We start from the raw sequence: 22,871 nt of genomic DNA, 5'->3' as shown, positions 1-22,871 counted from the left end.
TTGTTTGAGGGAAATTTGTGAGATCAGCATCTTTCTCAAAACTGCATTCATTTAATTTAGATTTCATTGAAATAGCCAACCTAAAGACATCTTTCACAAATCTTCCTCTGCTGCAGCCTATTCATGAATCAGTCAAATTGAAAGTTGAAATCCTTCAAAAAGACATAAGTGTACTCTTCTCACTGTTGATAATACATTGATTATTCCAAGAAGTCTTTGGCAAAAAGCTCCTTTTCTCGAATCATGATGTTGGCTGCTGACAGTAACCAAAAGTATGTGAGAAATCTGCATATTTATTTACCCTTTCTTCATCTGACTTTAATGAAATGTCTAATAGTGAGACTGAAACAGTGTGGCCATTGAACAGGCTATGATTGAAGTGACGGTCAGTCCCCCCGTGTTGCTTACATTGGACCTGCTCCTTGAGATTAGAATAATATAGGCACATAAGCCTTTGCTTGTTCACAGCCTCCTCACCTACGGCCTCCCCGCTCCTGTTCGCTCTGAATTATGTAATTGCACTGAGAACCTTCTGCATCACGTCTCCTGCTTGACCACATTGGAGAAGAGACATAAACTCTCTCTTAAGGGGAATTTTGGTCGTTATGAGGGGTATGATTGATCTGAACCCTGGCCGTCCAATAAGAGTGACTGAATGGACCTGAAAAAAAAAAAAAACCAAACCACTCCTTCCCGCCTCCTTTTCCCTCTGGTTGCAGATGTCAAGCAGGAAGAGGAGGGCAAATTGAGCACAGAGAAACCTCTCAGATCCTTAGCTGCCCGTAAAAGCAAAAGATAACATAAAAAAATGAGTGTATTTCACAGGAAGGCTAAAATAAACCCAGCTGCATCATGTTTCTGGAAGAAAGGTGGGAAAACAAATCTACACTTTGGTTTCAATGTTCAGTTTCAGTCTAAGTATGAATGAAAAATTATTCAGCTACAGGAACAATTTAAAAAGCTCATGTGAACATCTGATAAGTTTAACAGAAAATGCAGCTTTGATTGTATATTGTAATCTCAAAGTTTCTTTATTCCAAATATCTTCATGATTTAGTGAAGCCACCCATTGTTATGACCTGCTGCAAATGTAATAACTATGATCCTATCATTTCCCAACATTACACGCATAATCTGTGTTAAATACAGTAATTAATGCACTGATTTAACTCATCTCTACTGATGTGAATTCCCTTTTAGCCTAATCCTTATTGACAGAGGCCTCCATATCATCAATATCCTTTGGTTTGCATGCTGCAATCTCCTTTTTCAACTTGTAGCGGAGACTTTCGCTAGAGTTCAAGTCAGGCCACAAATATGGCCACCTTAGCACCATGGAGCCCAGAAATATTCAAAACAATTGCAGATTTCATCTTAAAACCTTCGTTAAATTTAACCAGCAGGCTTGTTCAGATTGAAATTAATGTCAGTGTTTTGGAGAGGCTCAGCCAGAGTCCACACTTGAATCAGACAATGAATCTTCAGAGGGAGCTATAAATTAGAGTGATGACTAGGAGTATCACTGTAGGCATGTTGTTTTTTCAGCAGATTCTTCATTCTTTAGTGTCACCAGAAAACCACTTTGGGTTTTTGTCCACCTGGCTCCTTAAACTGGTGACAGCTTTTGATTACTTCCTCTTGCTGCCAATTTCAGCCAGCATAGATTCTGTACTTTTGACTTTAAACTTGTGAATTTGACCAGGACCTTTTCTGTCTTCTTTGAAACATTTTAGACAGTTCTCTTGAAACTGCAGTAAGAGTTGAATAATTTAAAGTCTTGGTAAATTTTGAAATGTACAAGCAATGCCCAACACATTTTTTTCCCAACAAGAAGTCCTGTTTATTTCAGCTACATATCATGTGACTCCAACATGAGGAAATAAAAACAATGCATTAACTGGAAAAAATAAAGTGGCGCTCTAGCAAGTAATTTACTTTCAGTGTGATTATTACTTTTAATTTTGTGATATATTTTTTATGCTACAGAAGGCAACTTATCCATCAGTTGTAAGGTGTAAATTGTAGTAAAGGTTAACAGATTCATGAGTCACATTTACTGTCTGCAGCCATCGGTTTTGTACTCGTCAATAAATTCATTGAACTCATTACAAGTACGTGTGTTTGCAGATTTTTTGCAGTCAGTATCTAGAGGTTTATTTTCCACCCAGGTGTTTGATTCCAACAGATACTGCATGCTACAAAGACAGAAAAAAACAGTTACAGTGTATTTAAAACTGTATTTTTGTTAATAAAACTTATGTTACTTACTTTCCAGTTAAGTCCTTAGTGGATCCATCTTTGCCCATAATCAGATACTGTCTTCCTAATTCTAGCTGGCCTTTGCACTGAAGCCTTTTGGCAAACACCCGAACACTGTTGATTGTCACACGCAGGTCTCCATCTGGTAAACAAAAAAATATATATTTCTAACCATAAAAAAGCCCAAAAAGAATTTAAAAACCTCTATTTCAACCTCCCCTGGTTGCTTTGGTTGGTCACTTACGATATTTGAGGATGTCGACGACTTTACTGCTGTACAGCTCAAAGTTGCTCTTAACAGAAATATTCTGGACTTCTAAAATGTAAGCTGGTATAAAGACACACAAATACAAATCTGAATAGTCTGTTATGGATGATAGATTTTTAAATTAAACATACCTATCACGGTTTTATTTGAAGTAGTACATGATTTAGTAGCACATGACTTTTTTTATTTATTGGATTGTGTCTCTCAATAGATATAAAAATGATAAAAATACAGCAAATCCTTAGAGTTATTTGCCAACAATATCCTCGCAGAATAGTAAATTCTTTTAGAAATTACTTACCATAATCCACTCGGGGGGAGAAGCATGCATATTCAAAACGAGTATTCTTTCTTATGTTTTTGGCTCGGTTAGATTTGAAGGTCTCTTGTATTTTATGACAGGGTCCTAGAGAAAGCACACAATGACATTTGCAATCCATAAGTGAAACATGCTTAACAGAAGTAACATGGGTCCAAATGTCTTTTTCTCAAATTCTAAGACACATACGTAAATGTACTTTCTTAATGGAGCAAAACAGAAAAACAGGCAAAATGTGGTGCTAAAAACCTGTCCCAGGTCACAGATGCACAAAAAGTGCTTGTGGACTTTAAGAGTCAGTACATGTGCTGTCTGATCATTTTTATTTCATGTTGGTTGTTCAGAAATTATAGTTAAAGTCCAGGCGACAGTGTCCAGCTAAACCAATTAGACAGAGGAACTCCTTTATTCCAGCACTTTTTTTTACCCACATAAACATAACAGTCACCAGGTCTGATTTTAAGATGCCTTTTTTCATATCAGTTCAGAAGTGATTATGATTCTGCAATTCATGTTTAAGTACAAAAATATTTTTTTGTTAATAAAAAAATTGTCTGATAGTAAAAACTGAGGTTTGAAAATAGTGATAATTCATTTTCACATTATTTTAGAAAGAAAAAGAAAAAGGGATTTTATGCATTTCTAATTATTCCTGTTCATGCCAATGATCTATGCGTCCAATGGCATCAAATGTGTGAATAAAGAAAATCTGCATGTATGTAAGATAATCTGTATTAATGGAAGCTGTCCTGTGAAAGCCTCAGAGGACATTGGAGGACAGTAGCAAAAAAAATCCCCAGACTCATAAAGGTTGAGGAACGCAGCAGATAGGTCAAAGAGAAAATTGTGGAAAGATTTAAAGCAGGTTTAGGTTATTAAGCGATATCCCAAGCCCAAAAAGAGTAGGATTTCCACCCAAACCTGAGGGGCCAGAGCAGCAAAACATATCAAAGTGATCCTTCTATTACACAGTTGTGCAGTACTGCATGTTGGTCAAATACATGCAAATTCAATTAAATAATGGTTGTGTTTGTATAACATGGAAAAGGTAAATCAGTATGAATATGGTTAGATACTGTATGTGTACATATTTTTGAAGCGAGTGCCTACTTTCTGCACACTGGCAAACATCCTCTGAGCACAAGGTGGAGACCAACTTGCTTCTTCGTGAAGGAGAGTAGAACACGGTGCACTTTATATCTGCAAAACAAAAATAATAAATTCAACATGGGTGACATTAAGCGGTTATGTAAAATAGAAAAGAATATACTACCAGGTTCATAGTAGTCATAGAAGACAGCTGGGGCAGGCTGCAAAAGGCCAATTGGCACCATCTGAGTAGCAGTAAAGCTCACACATTCCCTGGCTTCATACATCTGGAGACAAAGAGAAAACCCATGTTACTACTGGACATCCGAAATATCCTAATTTTAACTCAATTTTAACCGCACCTCATTGAAGTACATCAGCAATCTTCCAGATGACAGCTCATAATGACTAATGTATTGCTCTGGGGGTTCTTTAAGCTGAGATGGAAAAAAAAAAATCAACTCTGAGAAAATAGACAAAACATTTATTCGGGGTAACTACTGGATAAAATGTTTTGGTCTAAATTAAATAAGAATTTAAATACATGAGAGCAGTAGATGATTGGAAAGTAGTTTTCTATGAGACAGTAACTGGTTTGAACTTTATTACACTGAACACAATTTGATTTTTCTGTGTAATATTGGTAACACTTTATTTGAAGGGGTGTGCATAAGACTGCCATGACACTGTCATGACATAACACCTATTATGTTATGAGCATAAAGGAATAGATATGAATTTTTATGACAGTTGTCATGAAGTGTCATTCAGCAAATAACACTTTTAATGCAAAGTTTCTTTAAAAATTACATTAAAAGTCCATTAAAAGTGGTAACTTTGCTTTAAAATTGTCATTATTTACTGAATTACTCTTCCTGACAACAACCACAAACATTGATAAAGACTTGTTCATGTTCATGAAGGTGTTATGTCATATTTATGACAGTGTCATGTCAGTCTTATGCACCCCCTCCAAGTAAAGTGTTACTGTTATATCTTGTGATTGAGTTTGTAATTATGGAGACATAGGGGGAATTTTAATTGCAGATTAACCAAGTCACTGGTCTCTAAAATCTCCTAATTGCTAACATGTTGCTAACATGTATTGAAAGTTAGTAAATAATTTGCAGGTAGTTTTATTCTTATTGTTTTTCAAAACATGTATCATCCAACACATCTGTATAGTTCAGCATTTTACATTTACAGTAAGACGTTTACATCCCCTGAAGAAAGACCGGCACAACATTTCTGGAAACAATTATTAAGACATGCCTGGCTGAGTCACATATAAAATGATCCTTTACATTGTCAAATGAGCTTTGAAGAGGAAGTAGAACAACAAACCCTTTCCAGATCTTCAACTTTCACCTCAAATCCACTAAGTAATGTGATGTCTGCAATGCCCATTCCAGTGAGAGGGTTATTTGGGTTATAACTATGAGAAGAAAAACAAACAAACAAACAAACAAACAAAATCAATCAAATTATGTGTGTTTACCTTTTCTTCTTTTGCTATTGCAAATTCTGTTTTCTAAGAAGGAAATTGTTCTGAGAAAACATATTTGACCCCTAGCGGAATATTTAAGGTTTTTATTTTACTGTCACAGTTAAATGTCATAATCAAACAAAGTTTACTATCATTCAAGACAACCAGAGGAACTACATATGGTTGTTCCTCTGGTTCATATGAATATATGACAATATTCATGTTTCCAAATGAATATATATTTTTTACAAAAGCTGTCCAAATAAACTTGGACCATAACTGTTTGGCAAGTGACTGGAGGTGGCAAACAGCCACAGAGAGTCATGCTCGTACCTATGGACAATTTAGGGAGGAAGCCAGAAAAAATAAAAGATAAAATAAATGTAGCAACAGGAAAGAAACTAAAGTGGACATAGCAATAAACCAAGAAAGGATAATACTAATCAAATGAAACTAAATGGAAATGAATGAAGAACAAAATGCAAGAATAAACTAAGAAACCAAAGTAAATACAGAGGAATAAACTGGTATGGCAAGACCTTTCGAGCAATAATTAATACTGAGGACTGTATGGCAAGAATAAAAATACACTATTTCCAGATAAAAGGTAAAATAATATTGTTGAAGTGTTATGGGTTTGTTGAGACCACATCTAGTACTGAGAATAAATATATGTTACAGACCATAACAGTAAAGAACTGATCAATCACTTATTTATGTTTTTAATTAGATTTGATATATTTATTTCTTTAATATTATTTTTCATGTCTGGGTTTATTGTCATGAGGCTGATGACTCCATGATACTTTCAATTTGACTCATTAGGATTTGATTAAGAACCAGATTTGTTCCTTGTAATTTCTGTCCAATAAAACTATTAATCTATAAATCAATAGACAGGTCTATATAAAGATATAATCCATGTTTCTGTCCTATACTGTATTTGTATGGCATTAAAATGACCTGGAACTTTTGTTTTTCCACTGAAAGCTCTGGTTTGCACAATAAATGCCATGTGGTGAAGTTTTATGGATGATGCTCTGATGTCCCGTTCTCCTGAAGGCAGCACAGAGCTGCACCACCAGAAACCGACAGAAACACTGAAGAGAAGAAGAGCTATGATTAATGTAGTTAATGTTCTATCCATGTTTTAATGTTGCAGAGCTCAGTCGTTTTGCAAATAGTTCAAAGTTTAAACTGGCATGTTGTATATCTTTTATCTGCTCATTTTGTGCAAGGTTTAACAACTAGAAAATGGCACAAAATACGAATATTTTTTACACTTACTGGCTGCTGTTAGGCCTACCAATTTTAACTTGAATGTTCATTGCATTTTTCGTAGACACCTGTGAAAATAATTTCTATTCCCATGACTTTTTTGTTCTCTGGGAAATAATTTTTGATGATAAATTCAGAAACAAGCATAAAAATCAAAACATCTACAATAGTGATAGTAATACTAATGATAAAATAATGGTCAGTGCAAAGTAGCCTGCAAATTCTTTGGTGGGGGGCGATGAGGGACGTGGTTAAAGGTTAGGGGGGCGCTGGCCCGAAAAAGGTTGAGAAATACTGGTCTAAAATAATTAGAACAAAAAGTTGAGTCAAATTTCTTTCACATCGACAACATCAGTAATTGATTCAAAGGTTTAATTGTTGTTGTGGCCTTCATAGGTTTAGGAGCCAATTATTTTGAAGTTGAAGCTGTCTTGAATAGCTTTTTCTCTAATAAATGAAGTCATCATTTGAAAACTGCTTATTGTATTTACTACGGTTATTGTTTTTCTGAAATTGCTTCATTTGGAACATTTATGTGTGAAAGAAAGCTAAAAACAGAATCCTATAATAGGTCAAGTTCCTTTCACAGTACCGTGTCTACAGTGGATTATCAACTAACCTGACACAGACAGTGTAAGTAACAATGCTGTCTGAATTTACATCATTTTCAAGATCTCTTCTGCTTCGTGTGAGAGCATCAAACCGGTCAATCGCTGATTGTGCTTCTCTGGTCTGCTTTCCCTCAGTAGCATCATAGTCGTCGTAGTAGTCATAATTTTCTATGATCTTTTCTGCAAACACAGAGATGTTGGTAAGCAAAAAGTGTTATTGATTTCTGTTAAAAGTATTATTAAAAGGCTTACCAGTGTATTTGACTTTTCCCTCCACTTTAACACTGATATTAAGTCTGGAACAATCCTCCTCTGAGTCCAAGAGATGGTAAGCCTTCACAGTCTGCAATAGAGTAGGAGATTTACTGTAAAGTCTATAGGTGTCAGTCATGAAATACAGAAAGAGGAAATGAAAGCAGCTCACTTTCAGCTTGATATTTCCTTGCCCCCTCAACTCTATTGTAATGTTTTTCCCACTGAGTTTCTAAAAGGAAAGATAAGAACAAAAATTACTTGAGAAAGACATGTTCCTTTCCCATTGTGTGGAAAAATACTCTTTAATACCTGGAGGTCTTTTTCCACCTTTTCTTTTACATTTTTCAGTTGAAGCTCAATAATGTCATTTTTTCCTGAGACTGTGAACTCTGCTGTAACATCTATGATAGAACGAGGAGTAGTCTTTGATAGTTCATATTCTGACAAGGCCTCCAGCGCCATGATGGTGTCCTGGCCAGAGAGAAACCCTGTTAAGTTATCTTTAACTTGTCCTGCTTTTTCTGATTATTGTATAACATATGACAACAAAAATATCAAAAACTACAGTCTCCAAAAAAAGAGGACTGTTACCTGAGTTGACCGGTAGCCCCCCAAATAGTTTTCATGGCGGACTAACCAGCAGGCTGTTAGGTTTGCCCAATGAGTGTTGTTATTTTTCACTGCAGCAAGGAGAGCGTAGGCTGTTGTCTCAATTGTGACGGCCTTCTGTCTTTCTGGACCGGTGCTATTTGTCCACATATAGCAACCATTCTCGTCTTTTTTTAAAAAAAAAGGATACAAAGAAAAAAGCAACAATAAATAGTTACATGTTCAATGCATATCAAAAGTACTCTGAATACCAGGTTGCAGTAGCTAAAAATCCATTGGTTGAGGGAGTGGGGGGCACGGCAGTATTATTGTCATATATATGGCAAAAAGAAGACATTTTGGAAATTCTAAGTTACTTTGAGCAAGAAAGGTTTAGTCTGACTCAGAGTCAGAAAACATTATATAATTTTCATATCTTTTTCAACCTCAGATGTTGTCTATATATAAAAGAGCACAAAACAAGTTATATCAAACAATTAATTTGATATATCCCCTGCTCAGCATCCGTTTGATTACACATGCCTGTTTTAACCATTGATTGAAGTTTCTCCCAGGCACGAAGTTGATTGTTCTCCTTTGGCTGGTCGACTGATAGGCAATACGCTGTTATAGCCACTGCATAAGTATGGCTCAGCTCTTCAAGCTGTGACGAGAGATATGTCGTTGCCTTTCTTATGGTTGCTTCCTGTTAAAAAGTAAAAAGTTGTACTTTTTTTAAATAAACAAAAAACAAAACATATATATATATAAACTTATGACAGTGTCATGCCGTATGACATGACATGACATTGTCATAAACATGACAACGTGACATAACCCCTGTCATGAAGCTAAAGGAGTTTTCATGATTGTGTTAGCAAGTGTTAGCAAAAGTGCTTCTGGCAAGACTGACAAGGATTTGTTAAAATATTGAAGACAATAGACAAAATACATTTGGTCTAAAAATGTAAAAATCAACAAAGATACAGTCAAGCATAATAGACGGACATGTTGTCATAAGACCAGCTTTATAGTATGTTATATTTTTAATTTGATTCTTAAAGATAAAAAAAAAAAAATCGAACTTTGAAATCTCACCACTTTATTTCGATCTTCAACTGTATGAAATGGAAGGGACCGGATCAATGCAAGAGTGATGAACGCAGTCATGGCGGCATCTTGGTCTTTCCCTTTCTATATAAAGGAAAGCTATATCTTTCACTTGAACTAGTTTTTATTGAATTGCAGTTTTGTCAAATATGTATACACTCCAATGTGCCTTACCAGGACATGTCTGTGTAACACAGGTTCTGGATCTCTGAATGAGCCATCGCTCTGCTGTACTGACATCAAGTATCTGACAGAGTGGTGAATTTCTTCTTCTGGTACAACTTTGAGCACTCGACCCCGCTCTCCATGACCATCTGTTTGACGCTCTGCCACCAGTGACAGAATTTTTACAACAAGCGCAGTCACCCTTAGGAAAATGAGGCACAAAAATTATTAAGAATTGGTTTTTAAAAGTTTACAGACTTTTGGTAAAATTCTAAGTTTTAAAGACCAAAAAAACTGACATGTTGATAAATAACCTCAAACATATCACATTTACATTGTAAAAATAACTGAAAGGCAGATATGTTGGGGTGTCATCATTTTTGGAGATAATTGGGCCCAAGATGCAGGTCTTGCACACTGAAAAAATAAAAATTGTTGAACCAACTTCATTGAGTTCAATTAGTAACAAGTAATTCAATTAAGTTTAGCCAACGTAACTTAATAAGTTGGTTTAACTTGACAAATTGAAGTCAGTCTTACTCATAATATTTAGTTTTCTTCAAATAAAGAACCAAACTAAGAAAGGATCTTCTTTTTTGGCTCAGGCAGCTTTTCAGGAAGCGAGTAATCAAAGAAGGGGAAAATATGAAGCAAAGATCTTCAGGCCTGGAGTCAAACCTGTGACGGCCGCGTCAAGGACTAGGGCCTCCTTGGGTTGTGCTTTAGCCCTGCACCACCAGCATGCTGGTTGGTAGAGGATCTGTCCCTTGTCAAGCTTGTATCACGATATCAGTTGTATACAAACGCAACATTGAACTTTATTGATTCAAGTTAAGTCAAAGTAAAAAGTTTCCTTAAGTTAAAAAAAATTGTAATTCAACATAAAAAAATAAATTGTCATCACTAAACCAAACAAAATAAGTGAGATTAATGTAAATAAGTCCATAACATAAACTACAGCCCAAATACACTTTTTAAGAGTGTGGAGACAGCGATAGGTGAAGAAGCATTAACAGGAGCTTAACAAAGGAAAAGACAGAGAGCCACGGCATTGGAGTGGCAAAAACAACAAAAACCAGGTGTCATAAAGTTAATGTTAGACTCTACTAGCAGTGAAGATACAGAAGAGCAGGGGTGTCTTCGAGGGCCGGCAGCCTGCATGTTTTAATTCTCTCCCTAGTGAACAATCTCCTCAGGAAGTCAGTTTTCTGCTTAAGCCTTCTGATGAGCCATCATTTGATGCACGTGTGTAAAACCAAGGAGAGAACTAAAACATGCAGGATGCCGGCCCTCGAGGACCGACTTTGGACACCCCTGCAGAAGAGACTTGATTCCTGACAAAGATGAGGTAACTGATTGGAAACAGAGTACAACTGTGAGGAGAGACCAGGCAGGTAAGCTGAGAAAGAGAGAAAGAGATGGTATGAGAGGAGCAGGGAACATGTAAAAAATCAGGGTTAGAGGCACAACATAAATTTACCATAAAGAACAAACTGAATACCAAGAATGGGGAAAAATTCCAGTCAAGGGATATATTAGTGTCTCTTTTGGACAACACCTATTCCAAAACTACAACACCTATACTTTTTAAATCTGGAGTAGACTATTCTACAGAAATGTCAGAATATATGAAACCAAGTGTGTGAACACAAGTATCTATAAATGCATTGCAAAAACACCCTGGACATGTCACCAGTGCATTGCAGGGCCACACAGAGACAAACAGGACAAACAACCACACACACACTCACAGGAGAATTTAGACAGACCAATCAATGTAACAGTCATGTTTTTGGATCGTAGAAGGAAGCCAGAGCACCCGGAGAGAACCTATGCATGCACAGGGAGAAAGACAACAGGCCAGGAATCGAACACAGGACCTTCTTGCTGCAAGGCAACAGTACTACTGCTGTGCAGCTAATCAAACAATTGTATGCCATTTATCAAATTTAAGAAAACATCCATAGCTGTCTGACTTCTTGGTTCTTTTCTTCAGTTGAAACAAAGTTCCAGCATAGTCCAAGATATAAGCTGACCAAAAAGGATCAAGAAAAATCTCTTCCAAAATACATCTTATTTGAGTGTGAGAGTATGAAGGACTGATCTTACTAATCTGAAGATCCTTTGCAAAAGTGTGTTAGTATTAACAAGTCAAGAAGAATGAGGCTGATGGACTGTAGTTAATGAATGTGCATAAATGGTTTACAAATTTTTGTTTCACTATTCCGTCATTAATTCATAAATTTTCCCCTACAAACTGTTTTTCAGTTAAATTCACAGGATAAATATTACACCCAAGGTGAAAAAGGTTTAGAAATTATTTGTCATGAAAATAAGTAACTCCCATACTCATAGAAGCGATCTAGAATAATTACTCACCAGTTACTTGAAGGCACAGATGACCATGCTCCATAGGATCCATCAGGTTTCTTGTATGTTAAAATTTTTATATAGCCTGAAAATGATTGAACCATTTAAGTTCTACATAAGTAAGAAAAGCAATGCCATTGAACCCATCATGTTTACTTGCAACTCTCATAAAGATGGGAAAACATCTTAAAATAAACTATGATTCCACTCCATTATTTTCATTTTAATCACAATTTCTTGTATCTTGACCAACCTTTACCCTAGATACGTTTATACCGAGGAGTCTATAATGCTAAGAAATCATTGCTTCCACCCAAAATGGCAGTCTCACAATTACTATGAAACAAAGGGAAGTAAAATATTATTGTCGTTAGATCTAACCAGCTTAAAGGTAGATTGTCTATGGTCATTTAATATTAAATCCATGACTTCATGTTTTCCTGAAATAAAATTAATAAAATAACCCCAAGGTATTGCCTTAGCCACTCTTTAAAAAACTAGAGGGTATACTATTTAAGTGTAACAGATCTCCTCATCCCTATACATAAGGAGGTTGCTACAAGAAAATAACTTCATTCGTACATTGATTTCTGCAGATTCATCACAAACAGTGATACTGCGTAAATAGCTGTGTGGTGTTTTCATACCAAATTCAATTTTATCAAAGGCTTCATCTCGGGCGCCAGCCTTTAGGTCAAACCACTGGTCACTCAGGTCAAGGTAGCGGATGGCTAAAGTTGTTGGTGCTAGTCTCACCATTGTCTGTTCAAGGCACCCATTGGGTAGTACAATGAGCCTTGAAACTATTTCTGGAGAGAGAAGATTCTTAACATGTGATCCCCCAAATCCATTCCCTGTTGATGAGAGCAGTGAAAGATTTAGACGCTTATAATTTCTGAGCTGAGTTGTAAATCTGAGCCCAACTGCAACCCACCTTCCATTGAAACAAATATATTGGAGTTGGAGTCGGGGACTGTGTTGTCTGGCAAAGCTCCATCAAGATGTATAGTCCGTGAGCTTCGCCCTGTTATGACAAAGACGTGTGCTTAAAAACAAAAACTTTTACAACAACCAAACAAGAATCGCTAAGAAATAACCAAAACTCACCATCTAAATAAAATACTTCTGTTTTTTCTTCTCTCTGCTCTAATCCCTCAGTCTTCAACAAAATTAAGCAGAGAAACCGATTACTATGTGATATTGGAAATCATTATTTAGCAGAACTCTTAACCTCTTACCTTTACGTTTAAGTTTTTCTCCAATGCATCTATTCCGCTCTCCCTTCCAATGTCATATAGACGTATTTTAATTGGTATAGGACCAGTTACCATGGGGACAACTGAAAAGTGAACAAACTGAGAAGAGTGGTTCTTTACAGTGATTTCAGTGAAGGAGGTGGTGGTGGCGGAAGCAGGGGAGCAGAGGCCTTCAGTTTGTTCCATATGTACTGCAGCCTGTACAAATGCATGTGCAAAAGTAGAGCAATGTCAATTTCCTTCTAAATATTTTGAGTAAACGGTTTTCTGAAACAATTATTCTATATAACTTATTTACCTGTAAATCGTTTTCACCATAGTTGTAGATAACAGGTGAAATGGACAGTTGTTCAAACCTTTTCACTGAGTAGGGCAGCCTCAGAGACACAAATGACTCTTTGAAAGCCCTGAGCTCATATGGCTTGACAACACACAGGCCTGACATGAATAAAGCAAGGATATGAGTTTGTTTTTTCAAATATTTAAAAGCTATAATGAAAGAAAGTCTTGTTTTGACAGTCTGCTCTCTTACCTGTTTCTGAAGATAAAGTGACTACTTGAATTTCCCACGTGGTGATAGAGTCAGGGAGCGTCAAAAAGTGCCTGAAACATTTTCAGCAACTTATACTTTAAAATACATTTTTAACAGTCGTTTCTAAAAATGTTTTGGCATTATTAGATGCAGTGGATTGCAACAGTGGATGTAATAAACCACTATATATACAATCCAGTATTATGCCGTCTTACCTTTTCTTTCCAGTTACCAAAAACTCTCTGAATTCAAAGCTTGGGGGGAAAAAATGTCTAATATACTGATTAGCAGTATCCAAAAAGAACTCTTCAATGTCAGCTGTTGTTGCAGCTAGAGGCAAGAAAAAAGTGCAATATTTGTATCAAGATTCTAAATTATATCTGGGAAATGTCACTTCCTTTAATTCAAAACAGGGTATCATCTTACTCCTTCCAAGTCCAATCTGAAGATCCTCTCGCATCTTTTTTTTCCTCAGTTTCTCAGCTGCAAGGCAGCACTTTAAGAAAGCAGCTGCACACATCTGATTCTTTTTCACTAGAAGGACCCTCCGCGATCTGGTCTCACATGTACTTTCAGTCATAGGAATGTGAGAAAATGCATGTGTACAGCATATTTTCAGCTCAGCATCTTCAAACTCTAATGCTGGGAAAGAAAATAATATATATTTAGTATTGTTACAACACTTATTGTAATATTATCAAAGCAAAAAGGTTTGGCCTTAAATTTTACCCATTTTCCTCTTTTCTTCTTGAAGGTCCACGGCACGCCTTGATCTCACATTTTGTGATCCACACCCAAAAGCTGCACAAAAATATTGTTAAAATATGATCAATATACAAAGTATGAATGAAAAGTCATGTTACATCTTTATTTAGTAAAAATAAATATTAGAATTTCCCAAAACAGAAGCAAGGTGCAAGGTTTGAATGTACCAAACCAGATCTTTATCACCTTAGGGTGTTTTCCCACCCAAGGTGATAAGTCTATTTAAAATGAACTCTGGTTCACTTCTGTCCAATGTTGACGCAACAATCGCAGTAGAGTGCGGACCAAAATATATGTGGTAACTTTCTTTCAAAGGATCTGTTTTTTTACAGTTCTAAGTCAGTCTTTCTCAAACTGTGGTCCCTGGACCACTGGTGGTCCGCAGGCGCCACCTAGTGGTACGTAAGGTACTGTATGTAAACAACTGTTTACTTGCCTTGTCGTCAGCGCACGACTCTACTGCGGAGGACCAAAACCGACATAATAAGAAATAAAAGAATAAATATATAAATAAAAGAATAAATATATATCCGACATATATAAATAAAATAATAAATATATAAATACAAGAATAAATATATATCCGACATAATAAGTAATAAAAGAAGAAATATATAAATAAAAGAATATATATCCGACATAATAAAAAATAAAAGAATACATATATAAATAAAAGACGAAATATATATTTTTGATAGGAATTAAAAGCATAAATATATATTTTTGATAAGAAATAAAAGCATAAATATATATTTAGTTTTACCTTTTCCTTACACATGAGTTTCTGTGAAGAAAATAGATATTTTGCTTTGCCTTGTTTTGCTTCTCCATTTTCTGCTTGCTGTTTTTCCGTTTGCTGTTTTTCTGCTGCATCGTTATGTTAATGAGGAGAGCTGCCTTCTCTGTCTACTATTGGCCAATAGAGCTTTGGAACCAACATCACTGCATCAGACGTCGGGCATTTAGGTCCAGTCGCTCGGTGCCATCTTTGCAGGCCACAGACCAAAACAAACTTCATCCCGGTGTTTTTATTGCGTTACCGACTGTAGTGAAGTGAACCTCCGAGTGCTTGAGGAGGGAGCTAGAAAATGGCTGGCCAAAATTAGCGTTCATAAATCTGACCAACCTTGAGCTATATATATATATCCCCAAGTGTAGTTTTTAAGTGAGATATTATTTATTAAAAGGAAAATGCTTTTCAAATCAACATGGCTCTACATATGAATTCATAAAACTGCTTCTGTTATGGACTATTATTAACCAAACAGTTTCAGTAACCACACTAGAAACTGATGACTACCAGACCTGTCAAATCAAGTACTCATAAGTCTGGCTGAATCCAAAAAGGAAACATTGAGATTTTACAAAAAGGTCAGAGTTCCCCCTAGATGAACTACATGTCCTTTCTTTGTATATGAGGTTTAAAATCTGCGTATTGGATTTAAAACAGCAATAAATGTTTAAATCATTGTTCAACAAACTTTATTATAATATATTCAAACAAAATATATTCAAATAAATAAATTAAAGACTAGGCTAAATATTAATTGAGAGTACAGAGGAAGAACAATTCTGTTGGACATCAGAATCTTATGGCTTCTAAATCAGCCAGAATCCAATATGCGGGACTTTCGATTTTTCACAATTCTTTCAAACTTATTTGTGTAACCTGCTCAGGCCAGATTCTCTTGACAGAAGTTTGAGACACAATCAGTAAAAAACAATTTAGTTTTTCAAATTGAATTTCTCAAGTCAAATTCCATAAACTATATATAGCAAAGATTGATAAAAGAGAAAGTTTTGAAATTCAATAGAAGGCCTATTCAAAGCCACCAGGGTAGATTGCAATAAAGAACATATAAGATGCCACTTCAATGGGAATTATCTACTTTCTTACCTTGCCTCCATGGTGATTTGGCCTGAGAAATAAAAGAAAGGCCAGCATCAATGAACACTTCTGCTGGGTCAGAGCCTCCACTATAGGCACAACCAAGATCATATGAAGCCATGGTAGAAAACATCTGCAAAAGTAAAAAAAAAAAAAATTGAATTTCTATTTCTAAGAATTCCAATAATAATAATAATAATAATAAAAACTTGTCTGCAGTGTGTATTACCTGTTTGGCTGTCAATTTATTATCAGCTTTGAGACCATAGAGTGCCTTATCCACGGCTAGCAAAGCCACTTTAGCTGTCTGGCCATGCAAATCTATGTCCAGGTTAATGTGTCTCCCTGGTATAGGCTGTCTGTTATGTTGAACCTAAGGGGAAGTAGAGATATTGTTTGTTTCATCATACTTTACATACAAACTTATAAATCATATATACTTCACATAAACTCAAGTCTTCAGTTTATGAACTTCCAACAATTACTTGTCAAACATTTCTCACAATTAATGTAAGTCTATTGTATAGAAATCATCAAATGCCCTGAAATGGCATAAACTGGGTTGATGTTCTGTTTGCTAGCTGTCTCTCTGGATTCTTATCCGTTCTGTGTACTCACTGTGACTTTTATCTCGCATTCATCCCTGACATCGACCCACACAGAGTCGGCAATGATGTCACCATTGTTGCCGTGATAGTAACCAATCAGACGGAAAGATGGAACCATATCAGCCGTTATCGTCACACTGCCTGCAGTGCGCGTACCATAGCGATGTGAACCTTTTGTTATTATCATCCCACGGCTCAAAACCTGCAACACATGCAATTAAATGATAAATTATCAAAAATGTCATACACTGACAAAAATGGTTATTTTTATTTTTATAGGTTATTTTTCTTTTTATACTACATGTCAAAGTCTAAGTTTCTCACCATGTAATAAATGTATCCACCAGGGTTTGGTACAGTTGATGTGAAAAATGTTAGAGATAGGACCTCACCCACATGGTAAACCTTGTTGGTAAATGATATGTAAAGATAACTTTCTGTTGGTGATGAAGCAGGTTTAATCATTTTGCTCCTTTGAAGATCACCTGCAGAAACCTATAAGAGACAGAGGCTTAATGAGCATCAAAATGATTAGAATAAATGGTAGTTCTTGTAACTGAGTTTGTAAATGCTTACATCAACTCTAACCGAAGAGGTAGGATTAAAATTAAAGGCAGAATACACTCCCCCGTACTCATTAGTGACGTCTGAAGCCTGTTGGTTTGCTATGGAAATAGTTACTGACACACCAACCACAGGGGTGCCGTCAGGGTGTCGAACAGTCCCCTATATAAGAAAAGGGGTGCAGAATGACCATAAAGAAACAAATTGATAAAAATAGAATAGTCATAAGGGGAATGGCATGTTGTATTGTAATTAAAATGTTAAACTTTTGTCTCTCTCCAACTCACCACCACTTCAACAGGATATCCAGGAATGAAATACGACCGAGTTCGAGACAGGTCTATGCTGTATTTATGAGGAAAGATGGGAAGGTAAAGTTTTTCCTCTTGTACTTCACCATCTAAATAAATAAATTCACACAGTAACGTCACTTTTTTCTGCACGTATGTACACACTGATCTTCAATATATCAACAAGTATCAGACAAAATACTCAAATAGATTCATAGTTTAATAACAAAATGTAAAGCCTTAAAAACAAAATACTCCCTCCAACTACTCTAATAATTTAATCTAACCTAGACTACATTAAAAGCACAACATATGCTCCATCACAAACACAATGTTTATCTGTTTGAACATTATATATATTGTCTTTGTAGTGTATTCAATTGAATAAAGCTTGGAAAGGATTTGCGAATCATTGTATCCTTATTTTTATGTTTTACAAGATGTCCCAACTTCATTGGAATTAGGGACGTAGTTGTTGCTTTCTGTGCTAAAACCTATGAAAACTGAATATAGTGTATCTAAGTTAAAAAAAAAAGCTTTTTCAGTGTTGAATCTGATATTTATCTTGCACTTGTGATTTAAATGTCGCTATAACCTGATAATTCATATGTAAAATTGAAAGATGCAATTTTTACTCTGCCTTTGTGCTAATAAAATGTTATTTTAAAAATTACTTCGCAAACATATTTTTTTCTTCAATTTCACTGTGATATTTTCTAAGATATCTTGACATCTTATTTTTATTTCCTATTACTTGTGTTTATTGCACAAATAATATTAATCCAATGTATTCGAGTCACTGGTTGCAGTAATGGATGATAAAGTATCTTTAAAATAACAACCACAATAAATGAATTAGTGTTAGACACACAGGAAACAATTTTCCATTTGGTAATTATAATCTCCACACTCATTCTTTAGTTACATAACAACAGGAAGACTTTTGGAACTGAGTGTAAAAGGTGTTGGATGTAGGACACTGAGGGGGTTTTTACTTTGAATGTTGGTGACAAATACTCCCACGTAAAGCTGAGATCCACTGTTCTGCAAGTCAGAGAGGGTTCGGTTCAGCTGTGTCCAATCAATGTCTTTTAGCCGAAGAGTAGCTCTTCCTCTTCCATCTGTGACCTGTGAAAACAATTTTTATTGTTATTTCCCCACATCTCGAACGTGCAAAAGCAGAAACTGTAAATAGAAAGTGTTTTCCTCACCGAACCAGTCTTTTCCAGACCCCTGATGATGTGAGGTGCTTTTTGACCTTTTGTCATGTAACCAAACTGGCAGTGGAAAGCACCTTTGACTCTTTCACCATATGAATACCTGGAAAACAGAGCACAGAGAGTCTGCATAAATACAAAATGCATCATTAGTGCATTTTGTATTTGTATTAGACATGTTTTAAATGCCTAGAATATGGTTAGGCCAAAACGTTTATTGTCTCCACTTGTCAATTAGATTTGCTGTTGGATGACATAGATAGCAGACACATCCAACAGCAACAGTCAGTCAGTCCATCTGTGACTCCTCCTCTCAAAGGAGAAGACTGTACAGCTGAAAACATATAAAATAATTCCATTTTAAACTACATTTATTGATAAAAGTAACTCAATGACTGAAAACAGCCTCCTCTAATTCAATGTTTCACACAATACTCCACAAATAAGCAGATTCACATGCACTCAATTAAACAAAATAATAATTTTTAACTTTTCTTTTATGTTCTACTAATAGCTTATTTCAAGAGTTTCTGACTAGAGTAGAATAAAATGCTCCTTAAGTGTCACTGTGATTTGTATTTACATTCATTCTTACAGTTTCTGATCATAACCCTGCAGAGTCAGGAAAATCATCAGTGGGATAAAAAAAAAAAATCATTTGAGCTCAATCAAGTTTTGTTGAAGAACTTTAGAAAATGCTTGGTCCGAAGGGTGAAGTGTGGGTGAAAGGTCAGATCCTGAGTGTGGAAGTCATAATATTATTGACAAAGACCATTTGATTTCAAAAGATAACCTTCTGCAGGAGCAAATTCACAATAATTGGCACTTACATCGCTGAAATGGTGAAGTTAAACTCTTGATCACTCAACAAAATGTAACGTCGTTCTGTTTCAATGCTCACTTCAAAGCTCGGTAAAACTGTAAATAGGACCAAACAATGTGACGTTTCAAAAGGTTGTTTTTTTTATCATTTTATATCATGTTGAATTTTTTAAATATAACAAAAATATTTTTGTGAATTACTCTGAGATACATTTCTTGATAAGATTTGTCTTACCAAACTTTTGAACTTTGAACTCTCGTACAGCAGCCTTCGCTTCATCATCCTCATAGTGTGCCGTGATCTTGAATGTGCCCGATCTACAAAAAGAATCTTCTAATTACTTCAGTTGATTCTGTTTCCATGTCAATGCAGGTTTCACAGTTTATCTTTAAACATACTCAGAGACACTCGGTATTGGGAAACTGCCTTTGAGAATCCCATCTGTTCTCTTCAAGGTATTCATTATTTTGTTTCCGGCAGCATTCTGTTCCAAGCAAAGTGCATACATTTTTAGTATAAAATATTTTTTGTTTTGAGTTTTGAGGGTCAAACACATCTACTCACAAACACTGATATGTAGACAGTTCCTTCATGTGGTCTAAACATGTGATTAAGAGTGAAAATCCTGTAGTTCACTGAAAATAAAATAGAAAATAAGAAATGCCAAACTTCTTGACTATACTATGTTGTTGATGATTTTTCAAAGTAATTGTTTTTTTACCTTTCTGTGTTGGGTTGTACATTGGCTGATCAGTTTGTATGAAGATATATCCCCTGTGGTTTGAAACCAGGACCTTTGTTATTTTCCTTGTACGGTCATCGAGGACCTCTGCCACAAGATCAAGGTATGGTCTTTCTGAATATCGTCTCTTGCTTTGTGACCATTTGTCTCTGTCTATCTATAAATATGCAAAGAAAACAAACTTGGTAAATACAATTATTTTTCTTCCAGAATACATCTTTTGAATGTAAATAAATGTTCATACCATTAGCTCAACAATGTTCATGTCCTCCTCTGTTCTACATTGTGTCTCTTTCTTTTCAGACATAAGCTTCCCTTGCTCTTCCAGGTACACACTCACAGGTTTGTTGAGGTATTTACCTTCCATCTGGACAAGCACTTTCTCTTTGACACCCACATGAAAGACACTGGGGGCTGAGATGAAGAATCTGTGCACAAATTGAAGAGGTTTAGATTTTGTTGTATCCTTTAATGGCATCCTTTGCATCGCCTGCATTCAATGCATGCTGATAAACAATTGTAGTGCAACATATTTAACATTTTAAAAATAATAGTATTTAGACAATATTTCACAGACAAAAAGTTACATGCAAAGGCTATTATGGAATTATTGTTCAGATTAATTGTGAACAACAATTGGCATAATAATATTGCATACAAATAGATAATTATAATTTCATTTACCTCTGGCCCAATGTGTCCTTCAGTATTGAGATCAAGAGAAGCAGTGAAATCAGAGACCACTTCATTTTGCAGCTCTGTTACTCTTTCTGCTCTGACAGAGGCTCTGGCATAACTGTGGTTTTATAGGTGTCCCACCCCTTTATTTCTCAATCACTGGCTCTCTCACATTGCTCTCAACCTTTTCTTCCTTTCTGAGAAAACTTTGAAATGTCTTCTGAAGAAACGTACCACTCAGATAGCTGTCTATTCTTGATCATATTAATAGGCAGTTAATAATTACAGAAAAATATTATATGAATAAGAAGGTAAAGGGAAAGTTGCCTATACCACACTTTGGTTTCTGCATTCATATTCATTAGAAAGAAAAATCATTCTGTAGCACATATTGCAAAAGATAAGTGGATTGTCTGGCTTTGAAGATGGGTTATATCACTCTTTGGCTCTCAGTGGGAAAAGTGTTTACTTAGGTTTCACAATGTGTAACCCTCCTCTCATTGGTCATTGCAAGTGAACCAAATTTACCCCAAATCATGTGATTTACAAGAAATCAAGTGCTATTTGTGCATGAGTAAAAAAAAAAAATGAAGTGTTGTTTTAACAGGAGTCAAGAAGAAGTTTATCTGAAATTTCTAGCTACAGCTAATGCATTTAGCAGTTATATATTTTACTATAACTAATAAAATGTGAAATTGTATCCATCGCAAATCATTCACACTATTGAAGTTTTGTGCTATTTGCTGTTATTGCAACCCTATCTCTGCCCTCTTCATACATTCTTTTATAGTTTACATCTGTTTATCATTGCAGCACTACTGATGGGTCTGGTGCTTGTCTCCAGCAGTCATTTGGCATAAGGTAGGAAACACCCTGGATTCCTCACTAGTCCATTACAAAGCAACACAAAGATGGACAGGATAATCAACTACGTACACACAGACTCTCTTCCTAGACAATTAAGTACAAGCAATTAATGTGTTAAGACAGTTGCAGAGCAGTACTCCACACAGGGGCTACAAACGTCTCATCGCTCATGTGAAGCCACACCCGAATCTGCAACATCAGATACGTCTTATCTGGAATAACAAGAAAAGAATTGGACTGACAATCAGCTGCCTAAAGTCCACTTTTCAGATGAAAGTCATGGTTACATTTCATTTGGAAATCAATCCAGAGTCTGTAGGAAGAATAGAGGCACAGAATCCATGTTATTTTAATAGGGTGCCATGTGATCTGCTGGTTTTAGTCCACTGTGTTTTCTATATTCTACAGTAAACACATCCATCTACCAGGGAACTTTAAATTAGTTCATGCTTCTATTCACAAGATTTTTGGAGAGCTGATAACATTTTCCATTTGCCCACACCTGCCCACGCTGCCATACGCACCAAAAGCTGGTACATATGTTGACCATGTTGTTATTAGGCTTGGTAAACACCATGCTGGCCTGACCTCAACCCTACAGAGAATCTATGGGATGTTTTAACAAGGAAGATGAGAGACACCAGACCCAACAATGCAGATGACCTGAAGACCTTCAAAGATACTTGGGTTGACATTACACCTCAGCAGTAAATGTAAACTGATGTTCCTGTGCCACTTTTCCCCGATTCGGTAATTCATGCAAAAGGCCCAATTAATTATTGAATGTGTGGAAATGAACATATTTTTAAGAAGTATGACATTTCAAAGCCTGATGTTAAAATG

At 35.8% G+C, this 22,871-nt stretch overlaps 1 protein-coding gene across 1 annotated transcript; it reads right to left on the bottom strand.

Moving 5' to 3' along the window:
• Positions 1–1,815: 1,815 nt before the first annotated feature.
• c4b (complement C4B (Chido/Rodgers blood group)) lies at positions 1,816–21,276 on the bottom strand. The gene is made up of 41 exons (XM_008432456.1): positions 21,168–21,276; positions 20,728–20,911; positions 20,463–20,640; positions 20,306–20,376; positions 20,140–20,225; positions 19,976–20,058; positions 19,749–19,836; positions 18,913–19,021; positions 18,697–18,829; positions 17,699–17,811; positions 17,424–17,573; positions 17,172–17,342; positions 16,858–17,049; positions 16,469–16,612; positions 16,249–16,372; positions 14,316–14,387; positions 14,013–14,228; positions 13,802–13,916; positions 13,587–13,657; positions 13,353–13,492; positions 13,037–13,252; positions 12,906–12,957; positions 12,733–12,822; positions 12,446–12,652; positions 11,808–11,883; positions 9,438–9,630; positions 9,252–9,347; positions 8,697–8,859; positions 8,157–8,341; positions 7,875–8,036; positions 7,735–7,794; positions 7,563–7,653; positions 7,319–7,490; positions 5,280–5,370; positions 4,298–4,372; positions 4,120–4,222; positions 3,957–4,046; positions 2,829–2,933; positions 2,504–2,587; positions 2,269–2,401; positions 1,816–2,195 (listed from the first exon to the last, which is right to left on the bottom strand). Exons 1-41 carry the CDS (start codon positions 21,230–21,232, stop codon positions 2,054–2,056), a joined length of 5,091 nt encoding a protein of 1,696 aa, XP_008430678.1. The 5' UTR covers positions 21,233–21,276; the 3' UTR covers positions 1,816–2,053.
• Between the last annotated feature and the right edge of the window lie 1,595 nt (positions 21,277–22,871).

Source organism: Poecilia reticulata, linkage group LG16 (genome assembly GCF_000633615.1).
Source record: "Poecilia reticulata strain Guanapo linkage group LG16, Guppy_female_1.0+MT, whole genome shotgun sequence".
Taxonomy (NCBI): Eukaryota; Metazoa; Chordata; class Actinopteri; order Cyprinodontiformes; family Poeciliidae; genus Poecilia; species Poecilia reticulata.
This window is presented reverse-complemented; position numbering and strand designations above follow the sequence as displayed.

Excerpts from the sequence above, each read along its gene's own strand:
- c4b (XM_008432456.1), bottom strand. The coding sequence starts at position 21,232 with ATGAAGTGGTCTCTGATTTCACTGCTTCTCTTGATCTCAATACTGAAG. Across the intron at positions 20,226-20,305 it reads CTGTCTACATATCAGTGTTT|AATGCTGCCGGAAACAAAAT; the intron begins GTGAGTAGATGT and ends TGCTTGGAACAG. Across the intron at positions 9,631-11,807 it reads TCTGTGCCTTCAAGTAACTG|GGTGACTGCGCTTGTTGTAA; the intron begins GTGAGTAATTAT and ends CATTTTCCTAAG.